Source organism: Mixophyes fleayi, chromosome 3 (genome assembly GCF_038048845.1).
Source record: "Mixophyes fleayi isolate aMixFle1 chromosome 3, aMixFle1.hap1, whole genome shotgun sequence".
NCBI lineage: Eukaryota > Metazoa > Chordata > Amphibia > Anura > Limnodynastidae > Mixophyes > Mixophyes fleayi.
In genome coordinates this window covers 104,499,228-104,518,415 of record NC_134404.1, presented here as the reverse complement: position 1 = coordinate 104,518,415, position 19,188 = coordinate 104,499,228, and the positions used below count along the sequence as shown (strand labels likewise).

The following is a 19,188-nucleotide window of genomic DNA, read 5'->3' as shown; positions in this document are numbered from 1 at the left end:
AAAATAACCATATAAAAACTAGACATCCAGGATAAGCTGTAAATATCATTGACAGTATGCAAACAAATGTTTAAATCATAAAATAAAATGAATATGATTTGAAAATGTCTGTAAGGAGCTAATCATGTAATCTTTCCCTTGCTAGTGCGTCATTTCAGTCCCTAAGCATGTGCTGTGTTATTTTGATTTTCCCAAGGTGATATTGCTGAAAACTGCCTGTGGCTCGGTGCTACCCCACAGACATGATTTCAAAAGGGTATTGGAATATCACGTGGCCGAGCAATTAAGATTAAACACACAGGAGGTGTCTGTCTCCAGCTTCATCTGTTCCACTTATCTTGCAAAAGTTGTGGAAAGACGATTTAGGATTTCACGTGATATCACATTATTATTGTGGTTATTTTTATAGGAACAACAGGCTCTTGTTTCAAGCTGCTACTTCAAATGACTGTGTCGCTATGAAGACTCTGCTGCAAAGGGAAGATATTGATCCTACTTTTAGAGGTGATGGTGATTTATTCTGTAAATTTAAATACTAATCTGTATATTTTATTAAGCCTCAACTGATTCAGGTGTCTTCACTGTTTTTGGTTTTTTTTTAAAAAAATTTTTTAATTTCAAACAGATGGATAGTTTATGAGTGTTTTAAACATTATATGATATAAAGTTTATTTTTACAATATTAAAAACAATCTAATGATGTACATGTATAACAAATGTGAAGATACAGTGTAGGAGGAGCAGAGAAGAAAAGACAGAAAGGAAAAGAAGAGTGGTATTCAAAAGAGAGCTAGAAAGTGGGAAGAACAGCAGTTACCCCAAAACCACATTTCATTTTGCAGATCAGGGCACACACTATGGGCTAGATTTACTAAACTGCGGGTTTGGAAAAGTGGAGATGTTGCCTATAGCAACCAATCAGATTCTAGCTTTCCTTTATTTAGTGCATTCTACAAAATGACAGCTTGAGTCTGATTGGTTTCTATAGGCAACATCTCCACTTTTCCAAACCCGCAGTTTAGGAAATATACCCCTATGTCTGTGTTTTCCTCTTGTATGTTCAGAACTAAACCTAAACAACAAGTTAGGTAGTTTCAATTTGCAGAATTGGAAATTGCTGAAGCTTCACAGTTTAAAGCAGTTTGGGTGGATCGCAGCGTGGGCTCTGTTAACCTAAAACATCCGCCTTTCTAAGTTAGAAATTTTGGGAGGTAAACTGAGTGATGGACAGGATTTCCTTTCCTGTGGTGCACAGTAGTTAGCATTGCTGCCTCACATTGACTCCATGGATTCTAGGACCAGGATACCAGCTGTGTGGAATTTGTATGTTCTCATTCTCATTGTGCTTGCGGTACTCCAGTTTCCTCCTAGGGCCACCTTAACAACTTTATGGGCCCCCGGGCAATGCAGTGTACCGGGCCCCTAAAAAAAAAAAATATATATATATATATATATATATATATATATATAAATAGTGTGTGTGTGTAAAAAAAATATATATGTATGTAGAAAAACCGTGATAATATATATAAAATCACTTTTTTTTTACATATATATATATATATATATATATATATATATATAGGGGCCCCCTTAACTTACCTTAAGTCCGATCCTCTTCTTTTTTCCGCGCCGCTGAGTCTCTTCTGCCCTCTTCTGTGCTGTGGTTGCAGTGAATGCTGGGTGTGACATCATGCCCAGCATTCACTACGAGCACAGCACGGAAGAGGGGACCAGAGAGGGAGCCGGATCACCGCTGATGTGACCGCAAGGTAAGTATTTTAAATCCTATTTTTTTTTAGGATTCAGATGGGCCCCCCTTGCCTGCAGGGCCCCCGGGCACCTGCCCATCGTGCCCAATGGAAGAGACGGCCCTGTTTCCTCCTACAGTCCAAAAATATGCCATTAGGTTAATTGGCTTCTAATGAAATTAACCCTAGTGCAGGGTTTCCCAAACCCAGTCCTCAGGGCTCCCCAACAGTGCAGGTTTTCCGGATCACATGTGACATAATTAGGACCACCTGTGGATCTGTTACAATGTGTCAGTCAGTAATGAATACACCTGTGCTCCAGCAAGGAGATATGGAAAACCTGCACTGTTGGGGAGCCCTGAGGACTGGGTTTGGGAAACCCTGCCCTAATGTGTGATTGTATAATAAAGAACTTAAATGTAAGCTGCATTGGGACACAGACTTATTAAACATCCCCTGTAAATCGTTGCATAAAATATTTGTGCTATATAACCAAAGGGTAACAGTAGTGTGGCAAATAATGAATGTGGCAGTATATTGTATCCACATCTTGTGTTGCTGTGCTGCTGTTTACAGGAGCTCAGAAGCCCATACAAGCAGACATATAGCAGATCCAGGGGCTCAAATAGTCTCATACATAAATATCCTGCAGAAGGACACAGTTATCATTACATTGCTATTGTATACATGGTTGCAACCTCTGAATACTTCCTTATAAATCTGTTAAAGTAAACACAAGCAAAAATATGTTGGTAGTGCTCACCTATATTCAACTTTCACACACAAAGTTGTCATGGGTATCAATGTTTATAGTAATACCTCAACTCTCAGCATCTGCTGTTAGAATAGCTTACACCATCATCGTAATCACCTTCATCATCGCCTTCTTATAAATTCACCCACGCATATTAAACATCATTCCAATGCAGAGCCTATCTAAGGCCTCTGATTATTTGTACGATGGGGACAGTGCCATAGTGAGGCTCAGAGGAAAATTGTGTAATTCTAGTTCTTCTACCCAGGAGTAACCAGACAGATCAATCCTATTCAGGGACGAACTTTAACGTGCATCTGATCTCTTAAACAAAGAAAAGTTATTACCCCTAGCAAATTTCTACCCCAGGTTGACCAAAGCACGTATTTTGCATAAATGTAAAGGGTCATTCCACATCAGATCACCCAAAAAGACATGAAATGTCCAACACCCTTCTCAGATTTTTTTGAACATTTTTAGTTAAGAGAGGATGTCAAAACAACTATTTCTGCCAAATATCTTGACTGTCTGACAATTACTTGATTAAATATTGATTTTTCAATTTATTAAATATTTTACTAATCGCGGCTTCTTTATCCAGTTTATTTGAAGTATCGCGGGTGTTTATTAAGAAATCAACACAAAATTTGGACCCCCTAAGGTAACTCTTCCTCCCGAATCCAAAAATCCAAACCAAATTACTTTATCTGCCTCATGTTATGCGTTACGGCAAAAAAGTACGTTTTTCGAATATAATTAAAAACGCTAGATTCAATTGACATTAGGGATCCCATTTTTTGGGGACTATTTAAAAAAAGGTATAAATTACTACCACAAAAAAAATCAGCTGGCTACTCTCTTTCATAGTGGAGAAAAAAAATAATGAAGTTGATGCTTGATTACTGCTGTACAGCATACATAATTTACACATTGTTAAAAACCATACCAAAAAAGTGAACTAAACTGAGGCAAAGGGATAAAACTTCCATACAGGAAATGAAACAAACAGAAACTGATGGGAAGGGGATTCCCTTTAGAGAGACCAAAACTGAAACTATCTAGAGAAAGAGAGAGGGAGACACAGAAAGAGTCAATTATGGCAGCTACTCATTTGGTAGTCTTTTACATACAGACTGCCATATTACTATTTACTCAAAAACCATTGGATTACATAGCTGGGACCACTTTACATTTGACATTGGGGATCCCATTTTTTGGGGTGTTTAAAAAAGGTATATATTACTACCACAAAATAAATCAGCAGGGTACTCTGTTTCATAGTGGAGAAAAAAAATAATGAAGTTGATGTTCGATTACTGTTGTACCGCATACATAATTAACACAAGAAACCATGAAATTTAAAACCTTTAACATAACTTAAGTCCTTAACTGAAGTTGAGTCAACAATCTCATTATTTTTCCCTTGTTGGGAACTTGTTGTAACGGTCTGTAATTTTCCTTAAAGTGTCAGCAGAAAGTGTATACTGCCTTCCAGTACTTCCTTGGATAGTAGGCACTTCCGTTACACAGAGGACGTGAATAAAAGGAACAAAACACTTATCTCTTGAAGGCCAGCACAGCACATTTGTTGATTGGTTTCGTTTCATTAAGTGTATCAGCACATCTTGTTCCTCCTCATTACATTGAATGATATACTTAGATTGTACGCTCCTTCGAGCAGGGCCTCCTCTCCTCCCTGTTCTCCAGCACCTTAACTCTGCTCTCCAGCTCCTTGTCTCTTCCGTGAGGCCCTTCTACCCCTCTCTCTCCCCCCGGGGGCTCTCACCTTTCATCTAGCTGTACTTTGAGCTTCCGAGTTACTGTGCTTTTTGTTAACTGTTCCATGCTGTCTCACCCTGTACCATGTTTCTGTCTGTCCCTGTACGGCGCTACGGATACCTAGTGGCGCCCTATAAATAAATATTAATAATAATAATAATAATAATATACCCAATGTACCAGATGTTGTCATACACTGCTGCTATGTATGTTCCAGGTTGCAGATCACTTTTGTCCACATTTTTTGTGACTGTGGTCATAGTGACACCAACTTTGGTTCCTCCTGTCTTTATGTCGACTGATGACAATCGATATATGTGTAGCTCATCATTTCTAATAGGCCGAAATCTGTGATGAGAACGTGTTCTTGCCACAGTGTTTGCCGTTTCTAGACGGCTATGCAGCTTGGTTTTTCAGTCTTGTATTTCGTTTTGTGACACGTAAAAAAACTTTATGTCATGTACATTTTCATTTGCCCAGGTCCAAAGGCGTCAAGATGTGATGGGTTTCCACTGCCTGCAGACTTGTGCATGTGGCTAGACGTTTTACTGTCCCTCCAATGCCATCACATGGACTCTTATAATGAGATGTGGCAAAAAATTTCATTCTGTTTGAATGTTGAAGTCATCCTTATTGAAGCATAAATTGAAAAAGTTTTTGCAGTTCTTGTATTGTGCACTAGCACCATCACTAAAGTAGTAAACATACTCCAATTTTGACAATAGTATCATTGTGTTTCATAACTACCGTAATGAAGGCATGCACAGTTATGGCTACATGGTCACAGGTATCACTTAAAACACACAGGCTCACACAGTTTGAAGTGTCACAATCATCTTGCCTAAAATTTACAACAAGCTGACAGGCACCATGTTCTTTGGTCCACTAAAGTGACATAACTTTTAAGCTTTTTCTGGCCCCATTTTTGTGAGACAAGAAAGGATTACAGCATGTTTTCTGAAATTCTTCATATCTTAGCAGCAGAAGCTTTTCATGATGGTAGCAGATGGTAGCAGACTGAGGTTTCAGGATCATTGGTTACTGCATTTGAAACTTATGTTCTCAGAATCAAAAGTTATTTTTCTTTATCTGTAAAGTAGTCCCAGCTATGTAATTCAATGTTTTTTGAGTAAATAGTAATATGAATAAATGATGATGATGAATATGGCAGTCCGTCTTTAAAAGACTACCAAATGAGCAGCTGCCATGATTGACTCTTTCTGTGTCTCCCTCTCTCTTTCTCTAGAAACTTTCAGTTTTGGTCTCTCTAAAGGGAATCCCCTTCCCATCAGTTTCTGTTTGTTTCATTTCCTGTATGGGAGGTTTATCCCATTGACTCAGTTTAGTTCACATTTTCGGTATGGTTTTTAACAATGTGTAAATTATGTATGCTGTACAGCAGTAATCAAGCATCAACTTCATTATTTTTTTTTCCTCCACTATGAAAGAGAGTACCCAGCTGAATTTTTTGTGTTAGTAATTTATACCTTTTTTTTTAAACACCCCTCAAAAAATGGGATCCCTAATGTCAACTGAATCTAGCGTTTTTAATTATATTCGAAACACGTGCATTTTTGCCGTAACGCAAAACATGAGGCAGATAAAGTAATTTGGTTCGGATTTTTGGATTCGGGAGGAAGAGTTACCTTAGGGGTCCAAATTTTGTGTTGATTCCTTAATAAAAACCCGTAATACTTCAAATGAACTGGATGAAGAAGCCGCAATTAGTAAATTATTTAATAATCTGAAAAATCAATATTTAATCAACTAATTGTCAGACAGTCAAGATATTTGGCAGAAATAGTTGTTTTGACATCCTCTCTTAACTAAAAATTTTTTGTAGAAATCTGAGACGGGTGGTGGACAACCCTGGTTGAACTGACATGGAATGACCCTATATATAATATTTATAATAATAATTAAAAAAAACAATATTTAGGGTGAAAGCTAATTTAAATACAAAGAAATGCAAAGAAACATTTTGGTAGTAAACAGAAGATTTTTTTCCATACAGATCTACAGACCCAAATTTGGGACTATTTGGGAGCAGAAACTGACAGGTAGATATGGGTTGCAAGTTAGGGCAGTTGAATGGTACTATGCTTATCTAAGTATGGACTAATGTTTCATATGGTCTATAAAACATGTGTCAGGAAAAGGTAACGGAACTGCAGATTCAATAATCTGTTTGATTAAACACTACATGCAACAGAGGTGTGGAGTCTAACATGGCACAGGTTTTGCCAGGGACCCCCACAAGGAGGTGTGGTCTTCGCTGTTAGCAAAACACAGGTTGCGGCCCTCTGTATGGGTACCAGGCGAGAAGAGCTGGTATTACTGGTGGTAAAGAACAGATACCAGGAACAGATGCTGGAACAGGTATCGGGAGCAGATGATGGAATCGATGATGATACCAGGAATATACTGGATTGGTGATGATATCAGGAATAGTGTGGATAGCTGATGGTACCAGGAATACTCTGTAATTGTAGATATCAGGTATATACTGGATTAAGGGAGCCAAAAATGGTCAGCATAGCAGGGAAGAACTTGACATGAATATCTGGCAATGTACTATGGTGCCTGCTGGTTTAATTAAACATGCTTCAATAAGGGGACGGAGATCGTTGATGCGGTCATGTGACAGCATCTTTGGAAGACAGGTATGCACATGTGCCTGAAGATCCAAGAAGGGCCGACCGACGCTGGAAGTGCCGAAGATGCCAAATTTGGGACTTACTAGAAGGACCTGGATTTGTGAAAAAGGGCATATACTTTTCTTTGTTCAACAATAATCTACATGTAAGCAAATGAAAATAGCTATAATATATGCTATTGTTTCAAACTAATAAAACAAATTATCACAGTCTATTTAGTTTTAACATATTTAAGAAGCATAATAAATAGCTCCTGTTTATATGTAAATATACCCCGTATTTGGCTAAACTGAATGTTCTATAATTAGACCTTTAACTGATGCCAAAACATTCACATTTATATTTTCCAAACATTGAACCTTAACTGCCGCCTTCAGTGATGTAAAGCAATTTATTGTTTTTAAATGATGTGCTAAGGTTTTTGAGGCAATCATTTATGAATTATTTTAACATAATTAAAGTAAGGTTATGTAGCAGAACTAAACCTTTATCTTCTGTATCACGCGCATGGCTAGATTAATGTAATAAGGCCCTTAATTAATTCCGAACATAGGCCCACTCCTTATGTTTTTGTTGTCACTTCGTCAGGTATTAAAATCAGAACACGGACTGAAGGATCTGTTTACAAAGCTATTATGTGCAATATTATCATCCATCATCTTGGGAGAATGAGGAACAGTACCTCACCTATACAGGGCCCACTGGGAGGTACACTATGCAAAGCAAATTGAAGATTGCAGCATAGGATTGTTGGAGTGGTGAAGAAAACATGTCCGTCACTGCCACACCAATATCTGACCTTCAGACACAAGGTGAGATAGGTTCAACTTGCACCATCCATTATAAGGAAAGTTATATGGGTGGAGACCCAGCAGAGACGCAGTGCTGAGAGAGATATATAAGAAAGCTGGAGTTCCATTTGAATGTCTTGTGGACAGATGACACCAAATTGGAGCTTTTTGGTAAAGCAGAAAGCAAAATGAAAACTATACCTTCTCTACAGTTGAACATGGGCGAGGTTCAAGGATGCTTTGGGGTTGCTGTGCTGTATCTGGACATTGGACATCTGGACATGTCTTAAATGTGTACAGGGTATCATGAAATCTGGACAGACCATTGTGGAGCACAATGATGAACCCAGTCTCAGAAAGCTGTGTTTCCATCGAAGGTCATTGGTCTTCTAGCAGGCCAAACACACTTCAAAAGCACCCAGGAAAGTTTCAAGAAAAAAAAACGCTGGACTGTTCAGAAGCGGCAAACAATGAGTCCAGATCGAAATCCCATATAACCCCTCTGGAGGGATCTTGAAAAACCAGTTGGGTGAAGGCATCTTTCTAATCTGGGAGAACTGGCTCAGTTTATACAAGAAGAATGGACCAACCTGCTGGAAGAGAGGAGTATGAAGCTCTTCCATGGCTCTTTCATTGCAATTATTTTGAGCAAAGACTACTACCAAATATTTAGTCTAGGGTGTCATTAATTTTCTGATTTAAAAGAATATAACCTATTAATTTCAGAATAAAAACAAATGTTCTGTATTTTAACAAATAACGAATTGTAGAGACTGAATACTGTACTTAATTTCATCTTGTTTAGTGGAAATTATGAGTTATTTGAAAAAAGTTCCCGCTACCAACCTTTTCACCCCCGACTGAAAGATAGATAGATAGATAGATAGATAGATCGATATGAGATAGATAGATAGATAGATAGAGGAACACAATTATTATTGCCATTCTATCTATCTGTCTATATTATTTACCTGTATAACAAGATATACCACATATAATTACTGTAAATACCACATATTATTTGACTGCAGATTAGCCTACTATAAACTTATGTTCCTATCTGCTAGATTCTTAAATGGAACAGAACTATCAGAATTATCAGAGAATGTCACCAGCTAATGTGACAAATGAATAAAACAGAGTTTAATCTTCAGCTTTCGATACCTGCACAAAGGTGCCTAGCAACAGAGAGTTGTCTACTCAGTGACATCCATTCAATACGGACACAAAAGGTCTATAGACATTCTTCTGAGGTCAGAATAATATGTACTTTTGAACTGAATGGGGTTAAATAACTTTGACCAATGCCTATTAGATTATTGGTTGCAGAGGACTGGCTTTTCATTGCAGGTCTTAGCAGATGTGTGGGTTTAAATCACTGATACTTTATGTGTAAGAAGTCTCACTTATATTTGTACTGATTCAAAAAGACATTTGAAATTTATTTTAATATAGTAGTCATGTTTCTGGTAGTATGTTAAAAGGAAATATATAACATTTACAAGTATTTTCAGTATTAATGGTGACGGTGAACTGTGCTTTAGTGGCTTTCCTTTTCTTGAATGAGGTGACAACATTGTTTACTCAGAAAAGCAGAAATTGCTCACTGCCATATTTCTGTGGAAGTCTATCCTATATCTCAAATATCAATAAATATACTATCCAGTTGGCAGCACTGTATGCTGCCAATTTACCTATATTATTATTATTACTATTAACAATAAATAAATAAATAGATCAGATAATAACATTCAACTATCATAGAATTCTCAACACATACACTGTATAGTACAATTCTGTTCCACTTGATCAAAATTATCAAGGCTGCACCAGTAAGGAATAGCTGAGATTGTAGATCTGATGTACATTTCATAACTATGGATTTACACCACTGTATGCAGCTTTTAAAAAAAAAAAAAAGCCGCATGCAGCGTTTTGCCAATAATAATATAAGATAAAAATACTGATTTGAGAACTTGATTAATTCTATGTTTATTATGTAACTTATCTTTAAATATAAGATAATATATAACATATAATTTACATTTAATTTAAAATCAATAAAATATTTAGTAAATATCAGTGTGACTTGCTGGTCCATAGGGCTTGTTTTGCCAAAATAATCTGAATACTATCGGTGGACTCCAGGTGAACAGTTTCCCCACTCTTTACATTATCATAGTGGTAGAACATTTTCATGGATTCCGCATTCATTACTGATTGGACAAAATAACTCTGAGACTTGAGAGGTCTTTTGTATCATCAGAATGAGCTGAACAAGCCTGTACATTTTCTGTAGGCAGTAACCTTAAATTACATTTGGAAGAATATTTATATATACTGTGTATTATAATATTGGCATTTTACCTGTAATCTGCCAACCTTTAATAACTACCTTTATGTACTTTATGTGCTGATACAGCTTTGTATTAAGGAAGATGGTTATTCTTGTGTGTCTAATACTGATTTATTTCTCAGGTAGCTTTGGAGAAACAATTCTACACACCGCCATACTAAATGGACAAAAGGAAGTGCTGAAAGTCATACTGGACTATGCACCATCATTAATCAATGAGCCCATGGTGTCTGACAAGTACATAGGTATGGATTTCATCATAAATACAATGGGGTTTATTCTCTCACATTGCTAAAAATATGTAAAACAGGGAAACTTTTATTTTCCGTTGAACGACTAGACACGTTGATGTTGTCTGCACATATACACACTTTTATTATTCAACACATAATGAATTGTTCTTTAATGTGATATTTGAGAGGGTAATTGCACAGTGTTTTGGGGATGCGTTCATTCTGTATTCTTTTAGCACACTGTTTATAAGGACAAGTATAAACTTCATCAAAGCTTTTGCAATATTGATATATTTTGTTGTTTGTTACATATTCATACATAGCAAATCCCAGTTGTTTGAGAGTACTGTAACCTGGGGAAATGATTAATGAACTGAGGAAAGTGGCTCTGCAGGTACAGTGGAGATCCTTTGGATTACTACAGTGTCAGGAAATGTCTAATGGCATATATCTTATACTACTAATGAAAGACATAGTAAAGGGACAGGAATCATTTCTTGCTTCAGATTAATGAACCATTGTCAGAACAGATAGCTAAATATGGGTTCACTTTGATTATTACACAGCCACTGCTTGATAATGTTTGGCAATATCTGAAATCTTTGGTTCAAACAGCTTTTTTTGCGCTGGTCGTATACTGCAGTTATCCTTGTACTACTCCTGGAACTCTTCGTTTTCTTGATTTATATTTTTGTCTGGAAAATATGATTTTCAGCTACTTGTTGTATGGTTGGAATATTTTTATTGCATACACAATATGATTGTCAGGGGCAAGCCCAAAATATTCAGAGGGGAGATTCCACCTTTGTTTTTCACTAAATATTCATTATCTCTCTATGTACCCAAATACACACATAGACCATGACACCTAAGTGCCCTTAACCCTATCCACTTCTCATCCACACTAAAACAACTATTTACTCCTATGTATGCATTGTCCTGCCCTAATCAGACTGCCTCTTTCTACAACAAAACACTCACCTCCTCCCTAGACAATGCAGCTCTAGATACCACATGAAGTCTCCGACGATCCAAACCCCAACCATGATACACCAAACAGACCCGCTACCTGCAAAAGTGCTCCTGCACTGCAGAGCACACTGGAGGAAATCTCGTTCCTATCCTGATTTCCTCCACTCTAAATTCATCTTTTCATCTTACAGCACTGCCCTTTCAATTGCCAAACAAACATTCTTTGAATCTATAATATCCACCCAGTCTTCTAACCCACTTCGCCTCTTTGCCACCTTCAACTCACTTCTCTGCCCACCTGTATCTCCTCCCGCTTCCTTCCTCACAGCCCATGATTTTTTGGGTTAGGTAGATTTTTTTCAACAACAGTAATCCCGGCACAAGTTAGACCGACATGCGAATTCCAATGAGTATAAAAGAGACAAGAAGTAAATGTAGACTTACTAGATAATAGACATCACAATGTCCACAGGCTGTATGGGCGCGGCACATGTAAACTTTGACCGTGTAAAATCTCTCCAGTAATATTGACGTCACTTGTAATGGACAGAGTAAGATTGCCGGTTTTAAGGCAGCAATGATCAGACCTACCACCTGGATTACATTATACAGCCTTTGTGACACAGTTCTTTCCTGGTTCATGTGCTACCTATCGAACTGCTCCTTTAGTGTTTCTACCTCTGGCACATCCTTCCCTCCACTCCCACTAACTGTTGGAGTCCCACAAGGCTCTGTTCTTGGTCCTTTACTTTTTCCATTCTACACCTCTTCGCTTGGAGCACTAATTCTCTCATTCAGCCTCCAGTACCACCTCTATGCTGATGACACCCAAATCTATATCTCTTCCCCTGACCTCTCTCCTTCTGTACTATCTCGTGTAACCAACTATCTTTCAGCTATCTCCACATGGATGTCTCAACGCTACCTAAAGCTCAACATATCCAAAGCAGAGCTTATTATCTTCCCTCCTGCCATAATCACCAACTCCCCTCAAATCTCCCTCACTGCTAACAGCGCCACAATTTCCTTAGTCTTCCAAGTGATATGATAATACGATAATAATATGTACTTTATAAATTCTGCATACATTATAATAATGTAATACATTTTTCCAGGATTCCTGTAGATCTTCCCTTAGGCATATGTAATCTGATCAACAAGATTTATAAAGTAATTATTCATGCTTCTCAGGTGAAACTGCTCTTCACACAGCAATTTTACAGCAGTACCTAGAAACTGTTAACTTATTATTGAAAAATGGAGCATATGTCACTAATTCCAGAGCCTCATGTCCCTACTTTACTCCTGGAATAGTATGTTTGTGCTACTTTGGTAACAGAGGTTTTGTTGCATAACATAATAGAAGAAAATAATGGTCAAATTAGAAATAATCAGGGAATAAAGGCAGAACATTGCTTGTAATGCTCTCGTACATCTTCCAGCAATTCCATCCTTTCTTAATCTATCTGTCCTCTTTTTATTGTAGATTGCCCTCTTGGCTGAGTTACATTATATACTTATAATGATAAAAAGTTACGCTATGGGCCTGGTCAGTGATACACAGTTCAGCCTCTGGTTGCATCATTTATCCTATATTGTTTTTCTGTGATATTTCTGAGTGTTTTTTGGCTTTTTTTGTCTGTGTAAAGTAAGCTGCGTTTATGTTAATTTGTATTTACAAAAAAATCTGCAGAGATGAATGTGTCTGCTTATGAGCGCATTAAGAAATGTGTTTATTTACACTAGCATTAAGTGTCCCTCTGGCCATATGAAATCTTCAAAGATATGTGTTTGAACAACAACTTAATATGCAGTTACTTCAACAGTCTGTAAATAAGGAGGACAGATACACTTCAAATACAAGTTGCTGGATATAAAAGAACTGCTAGTAACATATACTGTATACAGCGGAGTGTAAACTATTGTTCATGGATATCAGAGATTTTCTGAAACACTTTGTAGTTACAGGTATGGTATCAATCTTCCTTTCTAACACCATAAACCCAGGATAATACACACAATAATAAAATCAGGAGGTGAAAATGATAAGGCACATTTTGATTCATTTTGCTGGTTTGCATTTTTTTTTGCATAAAATACATATCTCCCATCTGTCCCGGTTTAGACAGAAGAGTCCAAATTTTAGATCTGTGTCCAGCTGTTCTGATAAGACTGGAAAGTTGGGAGGTATGTCCAGTTCACTGTTTCCCACCATAGCACCTGCCACGGGTGTGCACGGCATTCTAAGGGTGTTCTTAGGGGAAGAAAAGGGAGTGGGGGACAATCCCCCGGGGGAGTGACCATGTTCTGTAACACAAGGTCATGGGCACAATTTCCAAACTTGAAAAGCTGAGTGATATGCATAAAATGTAAATTATATGGTATATATATATATATATATATATATATATATAAATCAAAATGCATACTCTAAGCTAAACACGGTACAGCACCTAATTATTGTACATTTACCTTCTAAGCCTAAGCCTGGGATGTACAATAGTTTCTAGAAGGTGTCGCAATAGCTGAAAAACAAATCTTGTTCTTCATATACCAAGTAAAAGTTTGGAAAATGTTTACATACTAGGGATTGTTTTGCTGTACTCTGAAAAGTATGGAACGATATATATATTCATATTGTATGTATTGGCTCTTTTTTATTTTGTATTTCTAATGTGATCACAATAAACATGTTTAGGGATTTCCCTCATTTGAATGAGGGTTCCCACGTTCCTGTAGGAGCCAAGATGGGACTTTTTGTAGTATTGTGTATGATCACAGAAAATATACCTAATAAGTGTTCATATCTGCTTAAAAATCTCCACTTTCAAACAAGGATAACCCCATTTCTACAGGAGCAAGGGTGGGGGACATTGAGGCTCTTTTAGAGCATCACCCCTTCGCTATGCACTGAAAGTGCCCAGGACACTCTATGACATCATAGCTCACACACATGATGATGATGACACAGTCTCTGCCCTTTCCTATGACACTGCAGAACAAAGGTGCTCAACGGTCCTCCTCTGCAGTCATGGTGTATATCTGCAGGGCAAGCCCCACACACTCTTAGCAGCAAAAGTGTTAAAAGGGATCTCCAAACAAAACTTTGATTGAAAATGCACAACCACCAGTTGTTAAGACCATGCTTTTCAAATTATTAACTTATCTGTTGCATGCAAAAATAGAGAATTTATTAAAAATGTTCTCTAGAAAGTTCAACTGACATGTATGAAATCAGTTTAAATGGATATTAGTTAGCAGGGTTGTAATACAGAATCCCATAATAAAATTTGGTGTAGGGCCTGGAGATGTCAGTCCATTCTTTAGAGGCCCCTGTTTTGCTCTTCTGAGCATGCAAATGGGGTGGGGGGCAGCTCGATGTGCACTGAAACCTTGTCCAACTGCATTAGAAAGAAAAATTGAAAGTTTGAGAATAGAACATTTTGTGCCAGGTCAGTTGGATCATGTTGAATGGTCAATTCATTTGCTTTATAACTGTGCCTTACTATATTTGTGGTATGGCTAGTTGTCGGCTATTTTAGTGGAGAATCTTTCTGTTCTTACTTCTCAGTGTAGTGGCATTTCTCTGCCAATACCCTTTAAGGGTATATATGGGTAGTTATTTTGTGTCTATGGTACAATCAATACAAACTCTGCAAATTAAATTGCTGATAAAATAGAGATCACTGATCCCTGTAGCAAACTGGTTATCAGTACACACTGACAGTTTCTCAAAAGCTTGAAGGGCCATCCTTATCTGATTATACTGGAATCCTGTTCACTACAGAAATCAGGGATCTCTATGCAGTTGTTTAAGCTGTAGTAACCGCTGCTTGAGCTGAGCATACTACAGGTACACAGCGTTCATCCAGATGTATCTACCCTGAACCTGTAATATATCACAGAGAAACAATAGGCTGTAAATCCACAAACTGTCAACTATGGCAAAAGCAGACTTGATAACAACTCTGTTGTCACTACTTGGCCATGCCATGCTCAAATATTGCTATGAGCGATGATTCATATTGCCTGGAGGCCAGTGTCATTTCACACTATGAGCACTTCTCTGCATTATAGGAGGTCCCCCAGCTGCAGGCCCATTAGCAGCTGCACCCCTTGCTACTCTGGCAGGGTGCTAATTTACATCTGATCAATCCAGTTGTGATGGAATGGATGCAATGTCTTATTTTGCATGCATCACAAAAATATTGGGCAGCTTTTTTTTTATGCACTGCAATTTAGATTTCATCCTGTCACTGAACACTAAATTAGATTCATAATGTGAAAACACCCAGGAGCAAGGGAAATATCATAGGGCTGGTAATGAGTAAGAGGGAGGGAAAAAAGGGACAACTGCAATAGATGACTGGTACTGGAGTATCTGTGCAGTGTATAGCTGACGCTTGGAAGTATCTATGCAATATATTGCAGGCACTTGGGGGTATATATGCTGTTTATGGCTGGTATTGGGGAGTATTTCTGAGATGCATGGCTGCCAATGGAGATATCTGACTGTAAGGTGTGCATGGTATATAAGGGTGTTCCTATTTGCAATATATAGTGAATAATTAGGGTTATCACTATGTAATGTGTAGCTGGCAGTGTACATGTTAGTATTGTGCAATATATGACTGACAATCAGGTTGATCTCCATACAGTATATGGAGGTATCTCTGTGCAATATTTGACTCATAGTGGGGATTTTTCCATATAATGTATGACTGGCAAGCAATTGGGAGAGTGGTTATCAGTGCAATATATGGCTGACAACAGGGTATGCAATTTGCAGACTGTAATTACAGATTGGATTTTCAAATTGCGAAGGAATCTGAAACTAAGGTGATGAGCCCGGAGTGTACTCCTTTTTTTTAATTTAGCAACATTTGTGTAGCTCCTATAAATGAATTCTGTGATTCCCCTTGCATACAAGTTATCAAATTAGAGTTATTGTACTCCTTAATTACCACACCTTACTGACTCATAACATGATGCTCACCTGTTCTTTAAATGTACTTGGGGTGACCACAGTGATGACTTCCTGTAAAATTTTCAATGCCTTTCAGTACTTGAAACTAATGACTTTGCTAATCGTGTCTCATTTTCTAGCCACTATAAATATTCATACCAATGTGCCTTCTGTCTCTTTTGCATTTGTGCCAAGTTTATGAGTTGCATTTAGTGAAAGTAGAGTGTGCAATAATTTCTGCCATTCAGACATACCTAGACCACTGCGACACAGATACTCAGCAATCAGCTCCCATATCACTTGTCCAAATGATTGTTCATTAGTGTGTAAAATGCAATTCATCATTGTGGCATTTACAACTTTCAAGCCCATTCTATATTGAAAATAAAGAGATATTTTTCTCTGCAGTGACAGAAGGATGGTCAAAGTAATGTCTGTGATGGGATGAATGCCAAATGCGATTTTGAGAGCTTCTGTCTCCAAGCTGTGATGCTTTATCAGATGATTAAAATATCAAGCTAAAATCTAGATATATTTCCTGTGACAGACTGCCATATCATTTACACCTGCACCTAATCTCCCTATTCCCTTTGGTCACTAGGAGAGCTGAAATATATTCCCAAGTAAATGTGCATATCACAACAAATCATCCTCTATGTTTGGCTGTACCCTTCACTGGGAGAGTTCACCATAAGTCTGCCTTTGCTCTTAGATAGCTGGCTGCCTGGCAGTATTGGACCAACTGGAAACTCATTGAAGTGCTCAGAAACAAAACATATTACAATATAGCTATGCACAGAACAAGGTACTGTTATTGAGCCTTAAATCAACACCATAAAGCAAAAAACCTTGGAAGGGGATTCACCCTTCTTTATTGAACTCTCTTCTCTTTCCCCACACTAATACTTTGGGTGGGACTCTTTTGCACAATTCAATGGGCCACAGTTTTTACAGTTAGGGACAACTTGAAATGTCAGCCAGTCGCTGATTGGATGAATGCTATAGCTAACCAATCAGGAGCCACAAATGTGCTGACTCATGCAGTGCTCAGAGATCATTATGGTATCTAAGAATCTCAATATTCAAATGCAACAGGTGCATAGTTACCAGGAATAGAGGGACCAACCACTACTGGGACCATTGTGCATAGTAGGCTGAACGGTAAACTCACAATATATGCCAATTTTAGATTAATCTGTAACACTAGATTTTTACTTTTCCAGGAGAATATCCATTATCTTTTGCAGCATGCACAGGAGATGAGGAAATCACAAAACTTTTGTTTGTTGTGTACGGAGCACCTCTTAATGCACAAGATTCGCTTGGTAAATCTTGAAATATTTTTAAATTAGTAATAAATTATTTTAATAATGTTATAAAATCAGTGACTATTTTTATTCATAGCAATATGGTAATTTTAAGAGTTTTTCTTATTAAATGGTGCTAACCTGGTGGGGTTAGCACCATTTGCACCATTTAGTTAATGGTTTCTGTGGAGAGAATACTGTTAGTGGGTACTTACATTGCATATGTATAAAGGGCTATTCCTCATACATACAGTGTCTATAGAAAATCCTCATATCATCATATCATCATCTGTCAAAATCATTGCAATTTGTCACATTACACCATGGAAAGTGAAATAAATGAAATCAAACTTTTTCCAGCTGTATTTACACTTTTCACCTTACAGTATTCAACTAACGGAAAAAAGGCAACTGTTCTGAAAATTAATAAAAATAGAAAAACTAGCATAACAGGGTTGGAAAAGTGATCGGTCCACTGATTTAATACTTTGTAGGTCCACCTTTTGCTGTAATGATAGCCAGCATTCTGTTTGGATATGTCTCTACCAGCTTTGTACACCTAGATTAGTGAATATTTGCCCATTCTTCCTTCCAGAGTTGTTCAAGTTCAGCCACAATTTCATGATGAGCAACTAATTGCTTCTTCAGTCCATCCTCACATTTTCTATCAGATTTAGGTCAGGGCTTTGACACGGCCAGTCAAGGGCATTCACCTTCCTATCATTAAGCCACTGTGTTGTTTTCTTGGTGGTATGTTTAGGGTCGTTGTTGTGCTGGAAGGTGACCTCCTGCTCACCTTCCACTGTCTAGCAGAGGGTCAAAGATTTTCCTAAAAAATTTGGGTATACTTGACAGCATCCATCTTCTCTTCAATCTTGACCAATCAGCCAGTCCCTGTTATTGTTGCCACCTCCGTGCTTCCCAGTACGTATAGTGTGTTTTGCGCCAAACATAACGCATGGAGTTCAGTCCAAAAGTTTTAGCTTGGTCTCATCTGACCAAACAACCTTTTACCACATGACATCAGAATCTTCCAAAAGTTTGTTTGCAAAGCACAAAAGAGACTGAGTGGTATATTTACTAAACTGCGGGTTGGAAAATGTGGAGATATTGCCTATAGCAACCAATCAGATTCTAGCTGTCATTTTGTAGAATGTACTAAATAATTGATAACTAGAATCTGATTGGTTGCTATAGGCAACATCTCTACTTTTTCCAACCCATAGTTTAGTAAATATACCGCTGAGTTTGGCACTTTTCAGAAGAGGCTTCTTCTTTCTTGCCATCCTGCCATACAGATCAGCTTTGCGTAAAGCCTGTGAGATAGTTGTCACATGCACAGACCAACCAATATCAGCCATAAAGACTTGTAAGTCTTTCAAAGTTATCATTGGTAGCGTCCCTGATCAATATCTTCCTGGCTCTGTCAGCCAATTTGGAAAACCAGCCTGATCTAGGCAAGGTGTTGGTGGTGCCATATGCTTTCCTCTTCTTAATAATGCTTTGAATGATTCTCAGAGGGAGTGTAAAATCCTTTGAAATCTTTTTGTATCCTTCTCCTAACTCGTGCCTTTCCACAACTTTATCCCGGAGCCCTTTTGAAAGCACCCTTTCCAACCATG

General features: G+C 37.8%; 1 protein-coding gene across 1 annotated transcript in view; it reads left to right on the top strand.

The window, feature by feature from the left end:
* The first annotated feature begins 386 nt into the window (after nucleotides 1-386).
* Nucleotides 387-19,188, top strand: part of LOC142142734 (transient receptor potential cation channel subfamily V member 5-like) — a 40,205-nt gene continuing 21,403 nt past the window's right edge. Inside the window, exons 1-3 of the mRNA XM_075200570.1 lie at nucleotides 387-504; nucleotides 10,211-10,333; nucleotides 17,483-17,584. Coding sequence (XP_075056671.1) covers nucleotides 459-504; nucleotides 10,211-10,333; nucleotides 17,483-17,584 — 271 coding nt within the window. The 5' untranslated portion in view covers nucleotides 387-458. The remainder of the gene's footprint in view (nucleotides 505-10,210; nucleotides 10,334-17,482; nucleotides 17,585-19,188) is intronic.